This window comes from Sebastes fasciatus, chromosome 13, assembly GCF_043250625.1.
Source record: "Sebastes fasciatus isolate fSebFas1 chromosome 13, fSebFas1.pri, whole genome shotgun sequence".
NCBI classification, from domain to species: Eukaryota; Metazoa; Chordata; class Actinopteri; order Perciformes; family Sebastidae; genus Sebastes; species Sebastes fasciatus.
Window position 1 is genome coordinate 1,603,965 of NC_133807.1, and position 23,536 is coordinate 1,627,500.

The 23,536-nt window shown below is 40.7% G+C and overlaps 2 protein-coding genes and 1 long non-coding RNA gene across 4 annotated transcripts; 2 read left to right on the forward strand and 1 right to left on the reverse strand.

Annotated features, from left to right (window-relative positions):
* Nucleotides 1–616: 616 nt before the first annotated feature.
* Nucleotides 617–3,374, reverse strand: LOC141781430 (uncharacterized). The gene is made up of 2 exons (XM_074657200.1): nucleotides 2,622–3,374; nucleotides 617–2,575 (listed from the first exon to the last, which is right to left on the reverse strand). The coding sequence occupies exons 1-2, from the start codon at nucleotides 3,372–3,374 to the stop codon at nucleotides 722–724; spliced, it is 2,607 nt and encodes an 868-aa protein (XP_074513301.1). The 3' UTR covers nucleotides 617–721.
* A 1,882-nt stretch (nucleotides 3,375–5,256) lies between these two features.
* On the forward strand, nucleotides 5,257–12,652 carry LOC141779970 (uncharacterized). Of its 2 annotated transcripts, XR_012596497.1 has the most exons (5): nucleotides 5,257–5,845; nucleotides 6,520–7,419; nucleotides 7,543–7,582; nucleotides 7,712–7,823; nucleotides 11,296–12,652. It is a non-coding gene; the product is annotated as an uncharacterized LOC141779970 (long non-coding RNA). The 2 variants fall into 2 exon arrangements; XR_012596496.1 differs by lacking the exon at nucleotides 11,296–12,652 and having other exon boundaries at nucleotides 7,712–8,003.
* Nucleotides 12,653–13,719: 1,067 nt separating this feature from the next.
* Nucleotides 13,720–22,786, forward strand: LOC141779963 (guanine nucleotide-binding protein G(I)/G(S)/G(O) subunit gamma-5). Its single transcript, XM_074655011.1, has 3 exons — nucleotides 13,720–13,851; nucleotides 20,395–20,523; nucleotides 20,712–22,786. The coding sequence occupies exons 1-2, from the start codon at nucleotides 13,759–13,761 to the stop codon at nucleotides 20,518–20,520; spliced, it is 219 nt and encodes a 72-aa protein (XP_074511112.1). The 5' UTR covers nucleotides 13,720–13,758; the 3' UTR covers nucleotides 20,521–20,523; nucleotides 20,712–22,786.
* The last annotated feature ends 750 nt before the right edge of the window (nucleotides 22,787–23,536 follow it).

A 23,536-nucleotide genomic window follows, 5' to 3' on the forward strand; every position in this document is an offset into this window, starting at 1 on the left:
AAGTGATTGTGAATCAGTAAAGGACATAATCAGCTCTCTTTGGCCACTTTTAAAACATTGATATTATTCTGGAGGCTATATAACTTGATGGAAAAAAAAAATGCAACTTGCTCATTGACACGCATATTGCGAGGGCACGCCGGGAAACCACAAGGTGGCAGCGGCGCATTTCTCTCCTCTACAGTCCACAGGGAGAAAACTGACTCAGAGAGTTTGGCAGTAAAGTAATAAAATGTTGGATTGCCACTCAACCTGCCTCAGGCTTCACTTTTTCCTCTGTCAACTCAAAATGGAGTCTGAGCTGACTGACTGAACACTTTCAGGGATCCCTCCCTGTTCTCATGTACCTGGATCACCTGGTCAGTGTGACTCCTCCCCTCTCCATTTACAGGAAACCTTTGATCTCAGAGTTTATCTATGACAGTGTGTGTGTGTTACTCACACAGATCAGCTTTTTAACACGGTGTGTTTATGAGAATCTCTTTTGGCTTGAACAGGTTGAATTAAAATGAGTTTTGGTCAAATGTTATCTCATTTTTATGTTTAAATCATTTTGGTTAAAAACTAATGTTCTTTTCCTGTAATATTTCTGTTTGTTTATTTTTTCAGACTTATAATAATAATAATAATAATAATAATAGCTTGGATTTATATAGCGCCTTTCATGAAACCCAAGGACGCTTAACAAAGACATAAATAAACACAACAAATGTAACAGAAGCTAGGGGCCATAGGCCTTGGTGAAGAGGTGGGTTTTGAGGAGTCTTTTGAAGGTGTCCAGAGATGGTGCGTTGCGGAGCTCTATGGGGAGAGAGTTCCAAAGTGTGGGGGCTGTCACACTGAAGGCTCTGTCCCCAAAAGTTCGCATTCTTGTGTGAGGGATGGAGAGCTGACCCGTGCCTGAGGATCTAAGGTTCCGGGGCTGTGTGTAAGGGTGGAGGAGGTTAGATAAATACTGAGGAGCCAGGGCATTGAGGGATTTGTAGGTGAGGAGGAGGATTTTGTAGGTGATGCGGGACTTGACCGGGAGCCAGTGGAGGTGGATGAGGGTGGGGGTGATGTGCTGCCAGGGCTTGGTGCGGGTGAGAACCCTGGCAGCCGAGTTTTGCACATACTGGAGCCTGTCCAGGGCTTTGCTGGGAACACCGGACAGAACTCCATTGCAGTAGTCCAAACGGGAGGTGACGAAAGCGTGGATGAGGGTTTCTGCCACAGAGTCAGAGAGTGATTGCCGGAGACGTGAGATGTTTTTGAGGTGGAAGAAGGCGGATTTGGTGATGAACCTGATATGAGACTGGAATGATAGTGTTGGGTCCAGGATGACACCCAGGTTGCGGACTTCCGAGGATGGGGAGAAGGAACAGCCGTCAACGTCCAGGTGGAGATCTCCAACCTTCCGGAGCAGGGCCTTGGGAGCCACAACCATGAGCTCGGTTTTGTTGCTGTTGAGTTTTAGGAAGTTAGATGACATCCAGATTTTTATTGCATGTAGGCAGTTTACAAGTGACTGTGGGGGTAGCTGGGTGGATGGTTTGGTGCTGAGATATAGTTGTGTGTCGTCAGCATATGAATGAAAGCTGAGACCGTGGTGGCGGATGATCTGACCAAGGGGGAGCATGTAGATGGTGAAGAGGAGGGGTCCCAGCACAGAGCCTTGAGGTACGCCATGGTTGACTGGGGCCGGGGTGGAACTGGAGTCTCTGATGGTGACAAACTGTTTTCTGTTTGTGAGGTAGGACTGAAACCAGGAGAGAGCTGAACCGGTGAGGCCAAGGTAGTCAGATAGGCGGGTGAGGAGGATGGTGTGGGAGACTGTGTCGAAGGCAGCTGAGAGGTCCAGGAGGATGAGGATGCTGATGTGACCAGAATCTGCAGCGATGAGGAGGTCATTTGTGATTTTGATGAGGGTGGTCTCTGTGCTGTGGTGTGGTCTGAAGCCAGATTGAAACGTTTCGTAGAGCTCATGGTTGGCCATATGTTGATGGAGTTGGGCGGCCACTGCTCTTTCCAGAATTTTACTCAGGAAAGGAAGGTTGGAGATCGGTCGGTAGTTGTTGCTGTCATCCCGGTCCAGACCTGGCTTTTTGAGGATGGGAGTGACTGATGCCATCTTGAGGCTGTCGGGTACAAGACCAGATGCCAAGGAGGAGTTGATGATGTTCACCATAATGGGGCACAGGGCAGGTAGGCACGCCATGACCAAGGCTGTGGGCATGGGGTCCAGAGAACAGGTGGAGGCTTTGGCCTTAGTGACCAACTTTGCGACCTGAGGAGCACATACAGGGAAGAAGAAGGAGAGGGAGCACTGAGGCAGGCGAACATCCAAGGGAGCCACGCCCAGTGGCTGAGGTGTGTGTGGAGGGAGGTGGGCAGGCACCAGGAGCTGCTGATGGATGGACTCGACTTTGTCCTGGAAAAAGTCCAGGAACTTAGTGCAGAGGTCGGGGGCACCTGAGGGGAGGGGGGAGGTCGAGGGGGCGAAGGAGCCGGTTGATGGTGGAGAACAGCAGTCTGGGGTGGTTTTGTTGGTTGGTAATGAGGGTGGAGTAGTACTGTGTTTTGGCCTGGGAGAGAGCTACTTTGTAGGCCCTCACATGCTCTTTATAAGCCTCAAGGTGGACAGTGAGGCCAGATCTTTTGTAGCGCCTCTCCAGTTGACGGCCGGTGGACTTCTGGGTGCGGAGTTCAGTGGTGAACCAGGGGGCGGGACGGGTATAGGAGACAGTCCGGGTTTTGAGGGGGGCAAGGGAGTCAAGGCTGCCGGATAAAGTGGCGTTGTAGTGGGCAACCAGCCCATCAGCAGAGCTGTCGTGTGGATCTGAGGCCAGATGGGTCGCTATCAGGTCGTTCAGAGCTGGTGTACTCACTGTCTTGATGTTCCTATATTGGATGGTACGTTTTGTGCGCTGCCTGGGCAGGGTGACAGGAACAGTGCAGAGAACAGCGAGATGGTCTGAAACCGCGAGGTCCAGGCACTGCAGATGGGAGGGAGTTGTGCCAGTGGAGCACACCAGATCCAGCGTGTGGCCTTTAGTGTGGGTGGGACTTTTAACGTGCTGTGTGAAGTTGAAACAGTCCAACAGTGACAGGAATTCAGTGGCAAACGAGCAGCTGGTGGAGTCCACATGAATATTAAAGTCACCGAGCAGGAGTGTAGATGGAGACATGGAGCAGACAGAGGTGAGAAGCTCAGACAGCTCAGACATGAAGGTGGTGGAGGCTTTAGGGGGGCGGTAGATGAGGACAACCTGGAGCTGTGTAGACCCAACCAGGGAGAAAATGACACACTCAAACGAGGTGACATTGGGTACTGGGAGGTCTTTGACCAGGATGTCAGCTCGATGTATAACAGCCAGCCCGCCGCCACGACCCATGGAGCGAGGCTTTTGTATGTAGACATATCCAGGGGGAGTGGCTTGATTAAGTGCCATGAAATCCTGCTGATTTTGCCAAGTCTCAGACTTATATGACTAAGATTCTTTTCAACATCTGAAAGAAAAAACTATTGTCTGTTGCATCATAAAAAATATTTTAAGCCATTTTCCTGAGTTGCAACTCTTTTTTTCATAATTCAAACAGATGGTAGCCAGAGATGACACTTCTTCTTGCTCAATTAGTACAACATGAAGCTGCATGTTGAGGAATATAAATCTTTAGCAGAATGTTTTGTCTTCGTCCTCAATGCATCATTGTCCACCAGGTCAGCTTACAGTAAAAACAGTCTCTTACTTTGACTCTGAGGGTCCAGGTTTGAATCAAACTGTTGAGTTCATTCTAACATCCACAGGGAGAAAACTGACTCAGAGACTTTGACAGTGAAGCAATAAAATGTTGGGTTAACACTCACCCTGCTTCAGCCTTCAGTGTTCATCCTTCTGCTCTGTTCACTCTAAATGGAGTCATTGAACACTTTAAGAGTCAGGGTTCTCGTCCTGCCTGTTCATGTACCTGGATCACCTGCTAAGTGTTGCTCCTCCCCTCTCCATTTACAGGACGTCATGTGAGTTTATCTGTGTGTGTGTGTGTGTGTGTGTGTGTGTGTTTACTGTTATACTTATATATATATATATATATATGTAGTTCCTGTAAAACTCAAATTGAAAATTGAGCTGAGCAGGAGAACGGAATGCAGCAGGAGCCCAACGCCACCATCACGGAGAGGATAAGTGTTTTTTTCTTGATCTTTTATCTGTTTATTTACTTATTTTAAGCCAACTTGGGCACGGTCTTTTAACGAAATTAAATCACTGCACTAAGTCACATTCACTCACCTCATTCAGCAGCACTAAGCACATTATACACTTACCTGTTTTTACACATCACTAAATCACCAATTCTCCAGGCACGGATTCTCACTTCCGCATCACGTTCCCCCCTCACTCGACACCACCACTCAGTGCACCAAGCAAAATCCCAACCCAACAATCACTTGTTTTACATCAGGAGCCAGTATCTTATTTCCCCCTTACAGGTCCTTTTTTTATTTATTTTTTTATTTTTATTTTTGTATGTATTTATTTTTAATTGCCACTACTGCTTGTTAGTCTTATCCTCTTGTTTTATTTCATTTATTCAGTCCAGTATTGCACCCTTGCCAACTGCTTTAATGCTGTTTCCTAGTCCTTCTCCACAACACTGCACTCTGGCATATTAGCCCCATTTAAAAACTATTTATTTTATATATTTATTTATTTAATTATTTATTTATTTATATATTTTCACACACACACACGCACGCACGCACGCACGCACGCACACACACACACACACACACACACACACACACACACACACACACTAACTAAACACTCATATATCACACACTAACCATGGCAACCGGACCCCGATCAAAGGAAGAGATGCAGAACATTTGGACCTCAGCATTTGCACCAGAAAAACAAAAAAAGAAACTCTCAATAGAAGGAAAAAGTCTACACCCATCACAAAAAACCCTCCATCAAAGCACCAAAGGAAATACCAGCACTGCACTCCCCCCTCACCATTCCCACCACCAGCAATAATGAAACAGTAACCCCCCAACCCAACAACCCCATGGAAACCCAGGTCCTGGCAGCACTACTGGACAAAATCAAACAACTATTCACCGAACTCAATAAAAACATCATATCATCTCCACCTGCCCACTTCATCCCACAACTCCAAAACACCACGGACTCATGAGCACAACCCTGATGCACGGCAAATCTACACCCACACCCCTGCACCCCCCCATCCAGCCACCTTTGCAGAGACCGTCAACCAAAACATGGCAAAATACAGTGAACATTTCAGCACCAACCCAAAGAAGAGAGCACGGAAAGAAGAAGAAGACACAGATTCACCCCAAAGCCCCTCACTCATACCAGTAGTCATCGATAACATCAACCACGACATCTTTACCACCAATAAATCCATCTACGAAGAACTCATCCGCTGTAAACCTGACATCAAAATCAAAAAGTTAATCCGCATGAGGAAAGGAGGCATTCTCATATTCACACACGACATACACTCCATAAACTCCCTTCTCTCCCCCTGGCACCAAGACTCATTTCAACACTCAAAGATCACATACCGCCCAGCAAGAAAAGCCACACCAGCCACCACTCACCAACAAACCAAACAGCTGATTATCAAGGGTATCCACACCGACATAAACACAGAAGAAATAAAAGAAGAACTGGAAAAACGAGGCATCTCCACAACTAAAGCACACTGCATCATCAGCAGAGCCACTCAACAGCCTTGGTGGCATTCAAAGATGTAACCAAGTAAGACGTTCATATGCAGGAGATATGAGCTAAGAAGCTAAGAACTCGTGAAGAGGAGCAAACTAACACACAAGGTAAGCACGTGGCATTTGTTTAATAGCTGGTAGATAACCAGTGTTCTATTAGGTTAATTAAGTTTAGTTAGTCAGCAGAATAGCTAGTTAGCTCGGATTTAGCTAATCCGAGCTAACTAGCTATGGGCTAGCTATGAGGCTAAGTGTAGCTAGTAAATAAACAATGTTTTACCAGCTATGTTTTTAAGTTTTTTTCAGAAAGCTAGCGTTAGTTACATTGTCATGGATTTCTGTGCATGTGAAGGAGTTTATGCCAACTGAAAATACACATTGAGAATGTTATTTAGATTCCTGCTGCACATACATAATCCTAATTGATTAGTCTTGGAGGGGATGTGACAGTCCTTGAAGTGGAAAAAAAATAAGTGCCAGTACTCTCTTATTCATGTTGTGTGTATTGGCTGGTATCTGCAATCTTTTGTGACTTATTCCTATTCATTAATTATTTCTTTAAGCATGTTAAACTGTGTCAGTCATAATCAGTTGTGATTTTATGTTATATTATTATACTTAGACTATGCATCTTCTGTAGTATAATATTCCAATAATATTCCATGTGGAACATTACAGGGTTAAAGTGGTTTGTTTAAATATAGTGTTAATACTTAAAGTGCTTTCCTGTGTTATTTGTGGCCTACAACATCACTCTAAAACATATTATGGGATGTCTATAGGCTTGAATCAACAGGAGCCAGCCAGACAGACAGGCAGGTATACAAGCAGAGCTGAGGTGTGTGATCTTTTCATTCAGGTTTTAGGAGCAGTGTCCCTGTCAGGATGCTCCTACAATTATACAGAGACACATTCTCAATTTATACAGTGAATAAAGGCACTAGGAGATATTGGGTGTGGGGGTCCTCCCCCCCCCAAAATAAATTGAAGGTTTTTGACTTAAAACTACGCATTTGACATCCTCTGATTCCCTCCCAGTCCCTCCACCCAATCACATTTCAAAATCCATCCACTATATTTATTAGAAACAGCCGAGTGTCACTGCTGTTTGTGAACGTAGGTTTTAAAGTACGTACTTATTCCATATACAGTATATGTCAGTTGTATCTAAACAGAGAGTGAGAGAGGAGCAGACACACACAAACAGACAGACAGAGATAGCTCTATAGTGAACAGCAGAGGATCAGAATCGCTTGTTGACAAGCGCAGAGAAATGCTCTTCTGATGCAAACAGTCAGTCTTCAGCTCACGCGGTGATTAACATAGCGCAGCTCCTCCGTTCCCTACGTGAATACACTGGCGCTGTGCTGTTATGAATCTCCGTTATGAATCTCCCAGAGAACCTGATATGGAGAGGGCAGAGGAGAGTACCGGCAGCTTGAGAGAAGCTCCGGTACCAATGAAAAAGTCACGGTATGCCAAGGAGTAAAATGTAGAAGTGCCAGTACTGTGTACCCCTGTGTGCCGGCCCACTGGTCATTATATTTTTTGCTATGATATAATATATTTATAGAGCACATTTTAAAAAACTGTATTGTTACACATCCCCTGCAGACCAGATCAGTAAACCCTGCCTGCCCACCAATGCTACTTTACCAAATTAATTACGCACAGAGAGAATGGTAAGGTACCGATTTTGTTATATACATTGTGGGTATGGCACAATTGACATGTTTCATTTAACAATAAGATCCTGTATATATATATTGTTTTTTTCCCTTTTCTCTTGTTTTTTTTCTTTAAAGTATTGATGCCTCCAGAGAAGATGGATCAGGAAAGAAGCTGGTGGGTTGGCAAACATTTAAATTTAGAGATATATTCTTTAGAAAATGTACTGGTCAAATTAAATATTATGTAGTGTTAACATGAAATTGACCAGTTGTTTTCCATATTTTTATTCTGAAATATTTGCAGATGACCACATGTGCGACAGATGTAACTCCTGCTGAAGGCTCTCGTCCTGCTGTTATGTCAGAGAGAAAGATGGATGAAGCTACCAGTCCACAGATCCCTCATCAACAGCGATGTACATATTAAGCTCTCTAGCTTTACTTCTAGAGTCTCTCTGAGTCACCTTTTGCTGTTTTTGTTTTATTTAATGCAGGTAAATCAAGGAAGTTAGTTTGTTTTGATGGTAATCTATTGTAAATCAAGACTGCCAAACAGTTTCATGTAATGCACCTAAAAGGTTAATATTAATGGCATATTGAGGAATTTTCTTTTTGGTAAATAAAATAATAATAATAATAATAATAATAAAAAAGAAGTCTATTCTGGGACATTCACAACGTCCCCACAGCACACCTTACGCCAGTGTTTGATTAGAAACTTTGTGTTAAGTATTTTACAATCCGTTCCCATAAGGAACCAGGACATGGTGTGTGAAATGTCCCGACTTAGCTTGTTTCATTCAATATGTGTGAGAGCAGACAGAACAGCTGCGTAGCTGTTGGTGGGCCTAGGTGGGCCTGGGTGCACCCACTTGGCACTAAGGCCCACCCAATCAGAAGGCTTCCTTTTTTTTTTGCTGGATCGTCCAGTAAATAGCAGTCAGCTCTGTTTTAATTATCTGACTACGACCATAAAGTGGAAGTGCATTTCACTGTCGAAAACACAAACAGATATCCTAGAATTTTACTTTATCCATTTTAAATTACTGAGGAATGAGAATTTATTCAGAATAAATTGAGGAACAGAAGTCTGAGGAGCAGGAGGAAGAAGTTCAGCCATCGTTTTCAACTGTGTATTGAAATGTGGCTGTGTTTTGTGTCAGAGTGAGTGTCTTTGTCTGGTGAGGATCTTTGTTTCCCATCTCGGTGCTCTCTCTCTCTGATTGGCTGGAGGTGTGGGATCGGTCTGGGGTGTGTCGGCTGCTGATTGGTCCAACCATCATCTCTGCAGTTTAAAATGCTCAGGTGCCCAGCAGTCTGACAGCAGCCTTGTTCTGTCCTCTAGGGATGGCGAGATGACGCCTCATGAAGCTTTGAAGCTTTCCAGCAAATTGGTTCAGAAAAGGGTTCATTGCTCGAGGCTTCATGTGCTCACGAAACCACCTGGTGGTCAAAGAGTGTAAAACAGGCAGATATGATCTTAACAATGTGATAAGATAAGATAAGATATTCCTTTATTAGTCCAGCAGTGGTCACAGATCTGTGGTCTACTGGGACCACAGATCTGTGATATACTGTATTTTGCGCCAGTAAAGGCTGTTGGGAATGACTATAAACAATGAAAAAAAATCTATAACCATGTAATCAATTTATATATACATCATATATATTAAAATGTCTATTTAGTAAGTATATTATGAGTATATAAGATACATGTATAATAAACTGTAATTGTTTTGTGAGTAATGCATCTTATGTGTGTAAACCAATCCTTTGGTCAATAATTGTATTGTAGTGTAGTGTAATATAATATAATAATTGCAGGAGGGGTAATATTAGTGTTCTGTGTCACTTCTGAAAAGTGGCATTGGTTGAACCAGTGAAGATCTGAACCACTTCATGAACCAGTCAGCGGTACGGCCAGGCAGCGAGGCTTCGGATGTCATCAATGACGCCATTGGTCTAAAACGATACAAGCCTCGATACGCGCATCGCAGGGAACTTCCTGGATTACTCGACACACGCTCCGAAGCCTTGGCACAGCACGTAACATCACTACTGTCCTCTGCCTCCAAACCTTTGTATTAAAGCTGTGATCTACAGTTGAATTAGTAGCCTTAGTGCCCTAGTTGGCTTCATCATTGTGTAACTTGTTCTAAGTTTTCTTTGTTGCTAAAGATAGCACTTCAGTGGTCGGGGTGAACTGCCCTCCTCACCCTACTGTACCCATAACAAGGCCTACTGGTGAAAGACTCTTTTCAACTGTCAGTTGGATAAAAACTGGCATCAGGGCATCACAGCAGACTGAACTCTTTGTCCCTGCTCACCTTTGAAAGGGACTATGAAGTCTTTCAGTGTTCAACACCAAGAAGCCCCGTCGTTTCCTGCTGGAATCATCAAAAGTCGGATCATTTACAATTATGGACTAATGACCTATTTCATTATTATTGTTTATTGGGTTTAGTTCATGTTCGGTGTACGATTTGGATTTCATGCTGGTGTTGCTGCCAGCTGTGTGTGTGAATATGTGGCCGCCGTGCTGTGCCAGGCTATGTTAAATTTTATTTTTTAACGTTAATGCATGTGATCTATCCATTCGCTTGATTAAACTGTGTGTGTGAATATGTGGCCGCCGTGCCATGCTATGCTATGCTATGCTATGCTATGCTATGCTATGACCATCCCTCCCCATAAGGAACCAAGACATGGTGTGGGAAATGTCCCCACTTAGCTTCTTTTATTCAATATGTGTAAGAGCAGGCAGAAATATTGAAGTAGAATTTGATTGTTTTTCTCTGGAAGCTGTTAGGTTGGCAGACATTTACATTTAGAGTTTTGTCCTTAAGAAAATGCACTCAAACTGAGTGCTGTTTTAGGCTCTCTGCCCTTCAACACATTATCAAATGCCTCACTTAACAAATTGAAAATGTAGTAAAATTCACTTTAAGTTTCGCAGTTTTTGGATTGTGATAATTTTTTTGTGAAAGATTTTCAAGTTTTTGTGACAGTGTAAACGATTCGAAGACAGAATTGTATCTAATTCTTTTAGAAATATAACAATAGTACCAAATCAATGCAAGATTTACAGTTTAATAAGATGTTCCTATTGTTAGACCATTACTGTTTTTAGGAATCACTGTTAACGTCACTCCCATACATGTTTTAACTCGGTGTGCGAGAAAAGTGGTGTCAGTACATTACTCTCTACAGCCTAGCTCTCCCATGCCTAAATATTTGCCTGATTCGAGTCCCTGTGAGCCTGAATAGGTTAAACAGTGTAATCAATGGATAGATGGATAGTAAGAACTAGAAATGTATAGTTATATATTTAATTGTTGTAGTTGTTTTATACTGTTACTGCTTTTTCTGTTACTAGAAGCAGTTGTGTTAGTAATAGTGCTTAAGTAAATGTAAGTGTTAAGTGTTTCAAGTAGTTAAAGTAGCTTTAATATTAATTTAAATTATGTTTACGAAGCCATAATCACTTGGAAGTACTTTACTTTAGAATGATGGTTATCCAAAATATTTTTAAACAGTTTACTTTTTTGGTTACATAATCTCCATTTAAGCAGCCTTGTGTCAAAACCTGTATACTCAAGCACAGTATCCAAAGTAGTAGAAGAAAATATATCATGTACAGAATATGATAAAAAAAAAACTGTTGTTTTCCCCTTCCCCAGTGTTCATTTCAGCCCAAGTGGCAGAATGCATGGATCGATATTGAACTGATAATGTAATTTCAGCCAGTTGTTGAATGTTCATAATTTCACTTGTACTGTAGATGTTGGTATATACTTATACTGATACAAGATTTAGAACTTCTTGGAATTGTATCTCACATCCCTTTTTATACTTTTATTTAAAAATTTGTTTTCTGCTCACTTACAGGTAAAGCTACCCAGAAAATAACACCCTGGCAGCAGACAGAGGTATAGGCGGTGGGGAATCACATGAATCCGTTCATCCGTTCTTGTGTTGTACCAGCAAAGAGTGACTGTGAGAAATGTTTAAGGGCTGAACCAGAAGCTCTCAAGAACCGTGACTGGCAGAACTTGAAATTTTATATTTACAATCGCATTACGGCCTACAAAAGGAAAAGTGCAATGTACTGTAAATAATATGGAGATTACCAATGAACAGGCTGGGACTGTAGTTTACGTTTACGTTCAGTGTTACATGCATGTCATACAGTCAACTTACTTGAATTCGACTTAACATGTATTCCATCACAGTGAGCCTTTTGTTGTCTCAAAATAATTGCTTGGTGGTATTTTTTATATATATATATAATCAGCCTGAGACAGAGAGCTAAGGAAACTACAGTGATCAGACTGTAATACTACTGCCTGAATTAATAAAAAAAAATAAAATCAGCTATAGCGATTATTCTTCTTTTATCAGGTACAGTACAAAACATCATAAAAAAAACAAATCCTTCTACAAACAAAACAAGATCCTGAGGTTAAAGCGATTGCTCAATCTGCAACAACACAACAGGCTTTGGTGCTAGCAACCACAAGAATTAAGAGCTACATCACGCCCTTCCACGTGTGTGTGTGTGTGTGTGTATATATATATATATATATATATACACGCGTGGAAGGGCGTGATGTTGTGTTTTTTTTTATGATGTTTTGTACTGTACCTGATAACAGAAGAATAATCGCTATAGCTGATTTATTTTTGTATAAATTCAGGCAGTAGTATTACAGTCTGATCATTGTAGTTTCTTTAGCTCTCTGTCTCAGGCTGAATGTAGGTGGAAGGTTGCCTGATGGGGTAACCCTTTTGTCATGACTTTGGGACATTGTTCATTCCGGCAGATATTACTTATGTAATCAAGGAAGTGTGTTTCTCTCTTGGGATGTCCAAAGAAAAGTATTTTCAGGTGTCCATACCTCTGTAGTCATAGGCACTGTAATAGTTGACTGTAACTGATGTTCATTTAGAACTTGGATGCTTCAGAGTCAGATTCTGAGTTAATTTGGACCTTAACATTATGCTTTTGTGACAAGGTTTTTTTTTATGAATCATTTTGCTCCCTGTGAAAGAATAGGCCCTTGTGGATCTAAATGGGAAAGGCACTTTAATCAACATGTTATGTTAAAATGATTAAATCAAGTTCTCTCTCTAAAGGTTTTGCATTGTTTACATTCAATGTTTACTCCAGCTTGCTGTCAGAAGTGAAATGTTTGAGAGAGAGAGAGAGACTGGGTAAGTCTCAAGGGATTAAATCATAAAGCAATTCAACTGTGTTACCTGGATTCATTAAAAAGTTCCATTGTGCAATTTAAATGAGTTCGATTTATCTTAGTTTAACTAATTAAATTAATATTTTCTAGGAACTAAATGTAACTCTTCGTGTTATGACAAACCTGTGAGATGATTACTAGTTCTATTAGGGTGGTGCTAAGCTTTAGGTGACTGACAGTGGTTGCTGGGTGGTTGACTGTGGTTAGATATAAGGAAACAAAAATAGCTGTCTGAGATGTAAAGAAAGAATAGCTCTTATGGTGGAAAGTAAAAGGTTTAAAGATTTGACTTTTTGTGTGGTAGATATGGGTTGGACAACAATTTCTGGTTCTATGTTCCACACCAGTGGCGACATGTGTTATGGTGGTCAGGAAATCATGGCTCAAGAGGCAGGAGAAGGGGTCAGAGGTCAAAATGGCCTCATGGTACAATTACATAATCTATGAACAACTAAGCCTTTCCCAAATTTTAATTGTAATTGATGTACTGCTGTATCTTATAATTTAACTTAATTGTTCACTCAACTTTTTTTTTTTATAACTGCAATATAATCAGAGGGTTGACTTGATATAGATGTACTGTATATAGTTGGTTGTGTTAATGTAAAAGTTAATATAAAAAATAGGTCCCCAGTAGTCATATGGGTATCCCTGTGAATTATGCAAATGTATGCTAATAAGGTCCCCTTGAGTCCCCTTGAGACCCATTTAACATGGTGACACCATTACATCATCAATTCAAAGATTTGAAGGCGTGTATAGGCTAACTAAGCAATGCTAAGTTTACCTGATTTTTTTCATACCTCTAGGACCTCTAGAAAGGGTGGTCCCCACAAGTGATGATCAAAAAGTTGGTCCCCACTCAAGATGGAAACGCGTGTGTGTGTGTGGGGGGGTGTAGGGGTGGAGGGTGTGTGTGTGTGTGTGTGTGTGTGTGTGTGTGTGTGTGTGTGTGTGAGGGGGTGGGGCCAGTAAAAGTGAGTGAACAGGCCCTTTATTTTGAAGGTTTTGACCGGAAGATGTGTTTTATTCCCGCCTCGTATTGAGACATGAATGCAACAGACTACTCGTTCACTTTGACTGTAGTGTGGACTCAGCCATGTCGAACAACAGCGCCCCAAACAGCAGTCTGGTCCTCGCCCAGAAGGCGGTGAGACAGCTCCGTCTGGAGGCCAGTGTCCGCCGGATAAAGGTATGTACACACTACACTACACACTACACACACTACATCTCTTCCATTAAACTATACTTTATAACCTCTCCTGTGCGTGTGACTCCAGCTCTCAAACGCACCACCAGCTTTAATGTACCGCGGGCTGCTTGTTAAATGGTTAATAAATAAAGCATCTATAAACACTATTTAGTTACATAGTTAAAGCAGCAGTAGGCAGATTGGAGCAAATATGATTAAATAAAGTTATTTTTATAAAACGGTTGCTATATCCTGACAGTAGTACATGAGACAGGTAACCTGAAAAAAAATCATGTTCCTCTGTGTCCTCCGGTGTCCTCCGGTAATCCTAACGGCATCTGCAAGATTTCACAGACCGGAGGAAAAACAAGCAGTCAGAGCTGATCTGAGGTCTGCTGTCCATCTGCTGTCCATCTACGGTCAAACTAGGCAGCGCTGATCTAATATGAATCAATATTCTGTTACGTTAATGCCTATTTCTCTCCTCACATGTTCTCAGAATCATCTTGTAGTGCACGGTTTAGCTGTAAGATGAGAAAGTTTGTGACCTGGCAGCCATGATGAGATCTCTTGGAAGAACGCCAAGTACCGGTCACATGACCGGAGCACAGCCAATAGGAACGCTCTCTCTCTGAAATGAGCTGTGATTGGTCAAAGTCTTCCGTCACAAGGCTAAATGTTCTAAACCCTGAAAACAGAGCCATGAGGAGAAGCAGAAGTCTAGTTATCTCTCAGAACACTTGAATTACAATATGCTGAAAGGTTATTATGGGATTTTAGCCCAATGATGCCAAAAATATACTGCCTACTGAAGCTTTAATACTTTGTCAATGGTTATCTACATAATGTTTATGGATGTTCTACTAATGATTTCCTAAAAGTTTAAAAATCATTTGGTAATTACTAACAAATACTTAATATAGTATATAAAATGTAATCATGTGTGCGACAATAAACTGTTAATAAATAGTGTACTAATGTAATCAGAATTTAATTGTTATCATCTATCTCTTATCAGCTATGATACAATATATAATTCATAAACTATTTATTTCATATTACACAAACTAATGATAAAATAACATTAATCATAGCATTACTAATAATTAGTAAACATTAATCATCATTTTTTTTTGTTTGTTAGTGGTAAAATAACTATTAACTAAGTTTAATTAACTATTCATGTACCATTTATAGATGATGGTTATTACTAAGTGTTACCACCAGTTTTAATATTCATGTTAGGTAAGGGGATATTTAAAGCTATAACATTTTCACATTATGTCTATGATATCATATATGAGCTACGGTTCTCTATTTCACTGATTGCTATGATAACATTGGCACAACCTTAAACTGTAGATAGAACTTTGTAACTGGAATGAATAAATCAGTCTTCTGTGCTTGTGCTGTAGTTTTAGCAACACATTTAGCATTTAGCATTTAGCATTATCCTGCTATTGTCACTTGTGGTCACAGTGGCCAGTGTTAAACAAAAGTTAAACAGACTTGCTTTAACGGGTAACTGTGCTTCCTTTAAACAGTATTTTCCTCCCTGTATCCTATTGTCCCATGTTTTTGTGTCTAATGCCGGGTTCAGACTACATGATATCAGCCCGATTATAGCCCGACACGGCCGTCGTAGGGGATGATGATCGTGTGCGAAAATGGATCCTCTTATCTCGTGTAGTGTGTCATAGTACATGACAACCGACGCCACGTTTGGGACGCCCCACGACACCCCGAGGAAAAGTCTAGCCTGTCAGAATGTTTCGTCTTGACAAGTCTAGTGTGACATCTCCAACGACGTGTTCCTTTGCGTTGACCAATCAGGTGCTCTATCTCCAGTCACTTGGTAATAAACAAACAAGGAGAAAAGGAGGAGGGATGGCAAGTTTGCTGCTGTCAGGTGGGACAACCAAACTGATTGAAATATGGACAGCCCGTACCGTCCTCTCTGTACCACCCAGGAGCGCATCCACAACCCTTTTTTCTTTCTTTTCTTTTTCTTTTCGCAACACAAGACCGCCAGCATCACACACAACGTTTCTGTCGTCATGACTGAAAGTTGCTTCAACCGCCTCCCCGATGACGTCTGAACTCGCGCATGATCGTGGAATATGACGTGCCGTGATTGGTCGTGGTCATACGTGTAGTCTTGCCAGTCACCCGACCAAGACACTGCAAGACTTTATGGCGCTGTAATCGTTAGATCTGATATGGTGACCATCGTAAAAGACAAAAATATCCTGGAGTCTGATCCTTGCATAACAGGGAGAACATTTTCTGAAACTGGTCCAGTACTGAGGGAGAACGCTGTAACCAGCAGCAGCGAACCGAGCAGCGAGGTCAGTGTGACGTTTAGTCAGCTAACAGTTCTTGTTGTTGCCACTGACAGGCTCAGATGGTTATTATCAGTGTCTGACAACATTATAGAAAGGACCCTACAGAGAAATAAAACCTTTTTACCTTTCTCTTGATCCGGTCTGTTTGTTAATGTGTCCAAGTCCCGCTCAAGGAGAAGTCTCGTTGTGAAATCTGAATATTATATATACAGTTTATATTAGGGATGTCACGATACCAGAAATCTAGTAGTCGATACCAATACCAGTGAATTTCCACGATTCTCGATACAAATTCGATACCAAGGTAAAAAAACAAAACAACAACAATAAATCCCCTGTAATTCATCACGTACTCTTTTATTAAAATCGTTTGAACATTACAAAAAACAGAGACATGTAGCCTTTAAGTAATAAATATGAAGAAATGACCCATTTTGTTCATTTTGGCGTATCAGCGGCATACTATCAATTGATAGTCAGACGACGGACACTACATACTAACCATGAATGTATCTGGTCCGTCAGCTCAGAGTAGCAGGAGCAGGAGGCAGAGGATTTATTGTCGAAGTGAAAAGCAAACGCACCTATTTGGCAATATTTCATGTTTAATCCCAATGCTATAAGAGAACCATAACGTTAATGAAGTAATTGCCGCGAGGTGGATGGAGCCGTGTGTGCACGGAGCAGCGGCACCAGCTAGACCCTCGCAGCGGAGCCCCGCAGCAAAAGCTCTACCGGAGAGGCCAGACACACCGCCACCCGACGGTAAAGATCAGAGTCAGCGCTCTGCACATGTTGACCGTCATCGTTTCTTGTAAAATGTCCGGTGTAATCGGTAACACCGGTGTTGTCACAAGTTTATTAACCGGTGGGAAAATTTTCCTCACCGTCACATCCCTACCAATGACCATTACAGGCATCGTACGGTACAAAAGAGTACCGTCCCTTTTTTTAAATTTCGGCATCGACTTGGTACCAAAGTATTGGTTCTCGTGACATCCCTAGTATATATATATATATATATATATATATATATATATATATATATATATATATATACTCTGGCTCAAATAAATATGGCAGCCATCAAATTCAAAGAGCTCATCCACATTGTCAAAATCATGTAAATATTCTGCCATGACATTGGAAATCTTTGAGTTAACACTGAACTACGTGTTCTGTCCTCCAACACAACAAGCTCTGCCTGTTTCCACCATGGATGTGTTCCTCTGTTCCACCGTTGTCTTCCAGCAACACGTCACCTCACCAGATTTAACAAAGACATGTATAATAACAATCAGAGCCTGTCATGGCAAAAACCAGCATCGTTAGTGGATGTTAATGATGATGCGAGCTTGCCCCTACAGGATTATATTGCAGCTTTTGAGCAGCTGCCGTCTACAGCGTTCTCCTTCAATACTGGATCAGTTTCTGAAAGAGTTCTCCCTAGGGTCCAGGTTGAAAAATACCAAAGTTACCCTTTAAGCCAGATCATAAAAGCTTTTACATTTACTGTTATAAGATCACATTAAACATATTATTTAAAAAATAAAAACCAAGAACTCTGTTGTTAACTGGTAGCTATAACAACTAAAAGCTCACCAAACCAAAGTGTCACAGATAGCAGTGCAGTAGTTTTAGGGCCCATGAGATTTCACACTTTGTTCTTTCAAGTGTGAAATTGTGAAATTGGACTCACCAAAGATCACTTAAAGCAGTACTCCAGAGATTTATAAAGTACTTTCATAGAGTTGGGAAACTTGTGAAAAGACATTTTTAAAAGAATGATCAGAAGTTATTTTCTCACCTCCCTCCAAAGCCACGGAAGATATTATTATACAACGTTTTAATAAGAGAGTAGAGTAGTACTCTTCATGGTGAGTAAACTGAACTCCATGTGTAAAATCAAGCAATATATTATTGTGCTTATATAAAGTTGGGGAACTAGCAGCCGAGATGTTCTGACTTTTAGTCTGGATCCTACACTTCCCATAATGCAACTCGGCCCCAGACCACAGAACACCCACATCTTACAAACTCGAGCTAAGTAGTCGAGCTAAACTGACAACGATTTGTGTCAAACTGTACGCCGACACTATTCAACTGAAGTCGGGTTTATATGTAATTACGACGGCATCAACCGAATGTGTCGATCAGCGTAGCGAAACAAAAGCAGACTGAACGGAGAGTCCGTTTCCCCACAGCATTCAGACATCCTCCCACTGCAGATTCACACCGTGCCAAAGTAATATCTAATGTTAAAAGAGTGTTCATCACTGCATATATGACCACACTCCATCGTAAACAATACAGAATTAATAATATCTAATGCTATAAGAGTGTTTATCGCTGCATATACGACCACACTCCATCATAATCAATACAGAATTAAAGCAGATGGTCAAAGAGCGTGAGCCTGAGAGAGTTCAATCATCCAATCCACCAAACAACTCACAACAAGAGTCAACACCAACAGGAGAATACATTGTTTACCATTGGCAGAGCATTTTGGCAAACTTTTCTTGGGCGCTACCCACATAATCAGCTGTGCTGCTCATCCCACAAATGCATGATCCTTACAAGTTGGACATCATTGTGAAGGTAAATAAACAGGCTTTCCAACCATGTAAAACACAATGCCAATTAGCATTGTAACAACAGAGAAATAATCCACCAAACACAAGTTTCCAAACTTTTTTTCCCCAGTTTATTAGGGCTGTCAAAGTTAATGCGATAATAATGTGTTCATGCAAATTTGTTTTAACGACACTAATTTCTTTAATGCAACTTGTGATTTTCAGGTTGTAGCGGGCTCAGTTTTATAGCTAGAGTGAAGATACTGGTATCATATGATACTATAAAACCTGATGAATCTATTGGTGTACCATGTTATACTAGCTTTTAGTGAAGGAGGTTAAATAACGCTCCAAACTGAGAGGAAAATCTGTCATGTCCATTTTCAAAGGTGTCCCTTGACCTCTGACCTCCAGATATGTGAATGTAAATTGGTTCTCTGGGTACCCACGAGTCTCCCCTTTACAGACATGCCCACTTTATGATAATCACATGCAGTTTGGGGCAAGTCATAGTCAAGTCAGCACACTGACACACTGACAGCTGTTGTTGCCTGTTGGGCTGCAGTTTGCCATGTTATCATTTGAGCATATTGTTTTATGCTAAATGCAGTACCTGTGAGGGTTTCTGGACAATATCTGTCATTGTTTTGTGTTGTTAACTGATTTACAATAATAAATATATACATACATTTGCATAAAGCAGCATATTTGTCCACTCCCATGTTGATAAGAGGATTAAATACTTGACAAATCTCCTTTTAAAGGTCTCATATTATGCTAATTTTCAGGTTCATACTTATATTTTGTGTTTCTACTAGAACATGTTTACATGCTGTAATGTTCAAAAAAACTTTTATTTTCCTCATTCTGTCTGCTTGAATGTACCTGTATTAACCCTCTGTCTGAAAAGCTGTTTTAGTGCATTTCAACGTAATTGCAACAGAATTGCGTTGCTACGCAACAGATGGGTTCATGTTTACTTCCTGTCAGCTGATGTTATTTACATACACTGCAACAGGAAATAAACTGGGACACTGTATATTTGTGACATCACAAATGGGCAAAAATCCTAACGGCTTGTTTCAAACGCACAATTTCTGAATACGGGCTGTGTGTATTTCTCCGTATATTGAGGGCTTCGATACTTTCACAGTATTTATAAAGCACTTAAACCTACTTTATAATATAAAAGACATGAAAATCTTACTTTTTACAATATGGGACCTTTAAGGTACATTTTGAACCGATAAAAAATGTGCGATTAATTTGCAATTAATCACAATTAACTGGACAATTATGTGATTAATCACGATGAAATATTTGAATCGTTTGACGGCTGTTTAGTATATCACTTCTTCTAGTTGGTTGATAAAGAGTGGTAGGGTGGCTCTCTGTAGGACACTCAGAGTTGATGGCTATTAACTATTATTGTTAATGAATTCATAAATAAAAATAAATGATTGACCATAATCAGCAACATGTCTGAGAATACTCAGGCCTTCTCTGTATTATGGACAGTGTAATTTCGCTTTAGTGCCCATTTCTAAATCCAGTACATGTGAAGCAGTGTGATTAGAGACGGCATCCTTCTTTAACTACACGATGTGATCTGTGGACTCCAGGTCTCTCAGGCTGCTGCAGAACTGAAGACCTTCTGTCTGCAGAATGCCCACAAAGACCCTCTGCTGACCGGGGTGCCCTCCAGTGATAACCCATTCAGGCCTCCCAAGTCATGTGTCCTCCTCTGACGCGTGAGTCTAGCTCTCTTCGCTGTGCTTGAATCCATCACATATTTTTACATTCTTCCTTTTTTTTCTGTTCTGCCCCTCTAATACTTTATTCTGCTGCATCTCATCAGACTGCTGAACAATGACTCTGCTGTCTCTGAGAGCACAAGACACATTGCTTCAAGCTAAATGTATCTCTGCTCTTTTTTTAGGGCTGTGAAGGAGGACAAAACACTTCAACAGACGCCAGATCATTCCAATGTGGATTTATGTCATGTGCCCCCCAAGATACACACACACACGCGCACACACACACACACACACACACACACACACACACACACACACACACACACACACACACACACACACACACACACACACACACTGGAGCAGCCAAGGAATGATGCTGACAGTTTGAGCTGAAAACTTTTATTTTGGTAGGATGTGTGTTTCTAATGCATGCACTGGTTTTCAGGGGTAACCAGGGTAGTTCTATGGTAGGTCTAGTGGTCTTAAAAGTCCCATATTATAAAAAAGTGAGATTTTCATGTTTTCATGTGTTATTATAAACCAGGCTTAAGTCCTGTACAAATACTGTGAAAGTATCGAAACACTCAATCCACAGGGAAACACACAGCTCGTATTCAGAAACTCTGCATTTGAAACAAGCTGTCAGGATTTCTGCCCATTCGTGATGTCACAAATATATAATATTTAGACCCTTTACACAGATTTAAATGTTAACATTCTAAATATGTCCCAGTTTATTCCTGGTTGCAGTGTATGTGAATGTCAACAGCTGACAGGAAGTACACATGGACCCAAGCTGTTGCCTAGCAACGCAATTCTGTTGCAATTCTGTTGCAATTCCGTCAAAATGCACTAAAACAGAGCGTTTCAGACAGAGGGTAAATACAGGTATATTCAGGCCGACAGTACAAGGAAAATAAAGGGTTTTTGGAACATTACAGCATGTAAACATGTTCTAGTAGAAACACAAAATACAAGTATGAACCTGAAAATGAACATAATATGGGACCTTTAATGCTGATTCTGTTTTGGAGGCCATATCCAGTTTTTGACCACTTGTTAACACCTGATTTACAGTAGAACTACACTTTATTTCATTGGTTGTTATTGGATAAAAAACAAATGAAAAACAAATAGAAAATAATCCTATGAGTCACAAGTCATAAGTCACGGGCTGATATCAGATTGCTATCTGATTTATTTATTTCTATTTATGAACGCTGTCCAAAGCAGAATCTAAAAAAATCTTTTGTATGTGTTTGTAATACATATCCACTCTGTGCCACATGCGAGCAAAACAACATTTACACCACCAGACTGCATGTCCTTTCATAACAGAAAGCAGAGTTCAAAATTCAGAAGGATTTGATCTACCAACAGCTGTTTCTGAGATATTAATTCCTGAGAAACAGAGGCCTTTAAATGTCTGTAGTCATTCACCCTGTGCTTTTTATAGGAAAATAACATTTATAAACCATTGGGAGGGAAAAGAGGACGTATAGAAACCTGATAAGCTGTTGTAAGTTGATGGGCGATTGCTGATCTTTTTGCTCACAGAGTGAACACACGGTCCAGTTCATACAGTTAAAAAAACTCCCATAATGCAACTTGGCCCCAGACCACTAAAGGTCCACATCTTACATATTCCATGTTATAAGCATAGAAGTGGACGTAGTCACCGTGATGTCACTAGATTGGTTTGTGGACTACGAATTTGAAGCCTTGAGTTTTGCATTTTGGTCGTTGCCATCTTGGTATTTGGCCGTCACATGTTGTTTTTTTGCGTGACACGAGAGGGCGGAGCTAAGTACAACCAAACGCTGAATAAGACATTTTAGGCGACCACAGTGTTGATTGATGTGATTTGAAAACACACTGTGAAAGGGTTAAAGTTCTACGACGAATACACGGACAACTCCCAAACCAGACAACGCCGTGGTAGCGACCTGTCAATCACAAGGTCGCCCCGCCCTAAAGCATCCCCTGATATCATGGAGAAACAGAGGCCTTTACATGTCTGTAATCATTCATTCTGTGCTTATAGGAAAATATAATTTATGAAGCAAAGGAAACCGTTGGAGAGACGTATAGAAACCTGATAACCTGATAAACTGATAACCTGATGAGCTGTTGTAAGTTGATGAGTGATTGCTGATTTAGTTGCTCACTGTGTGAACAGACGGTCCTGTTCATACAGTTCAAAGATCTCATCTCATGTGCATTGTTATTATTCCCCATTAAAAGTTACCATGTTTGTTATTGTCATCTGTCTGTAAAGCCCTATCTGGCATGAATTTTGCATCTTGGTTTTTAACATTACCAACAATATTAACTATACTAAACTTCAATTTCACTGCAAATAGTTTTTCCAAGATGTCACATAAATATAGCAGCATACTTTAGGCTTGGCATGAGCTGTGTTTGAAACATAAAGCCGAACTCGCTGAGTACCGTTGACCAAATCTTTAGGGTTCTTTGTGGAATGGAGCATAAATAGATATTCTATTATATATTATTGTAGACATGCTACTGTGTTGTCTTACAATCACAAGCTGAAGAGTGAGCGGTTAGGAGTAGAAACGACTGAAAGGAAGTAAGATATTTTCTCTTAGATTTCTGTTGCATGTGAATGTACATAATGCAATATAAAGAATCCAGTAAATGTTTTATAATATCATGTTATCATGCCTGTTGACCCTTATAAACTTCACTTTCAGTTCAGTTGATTTATATAGCATCAAATCATAACAAGTTATCTCAAGACACTTTCTTCTTCTTATTTATATTTGTATTATATAATGTATGTGTGTATGTACTGTATATAGCTTGTTTACACATATTGGTATATATGTATGTATAGGTGTGAATAGATGTGCATATATATGTATTTATACACATATGTGTGTGTATATATGTGTGTGTATATATATGTATATATGTGTATATGTGTACACACACGTATACACGTAAACACATATATACACACAAACGTGTGTATATACGT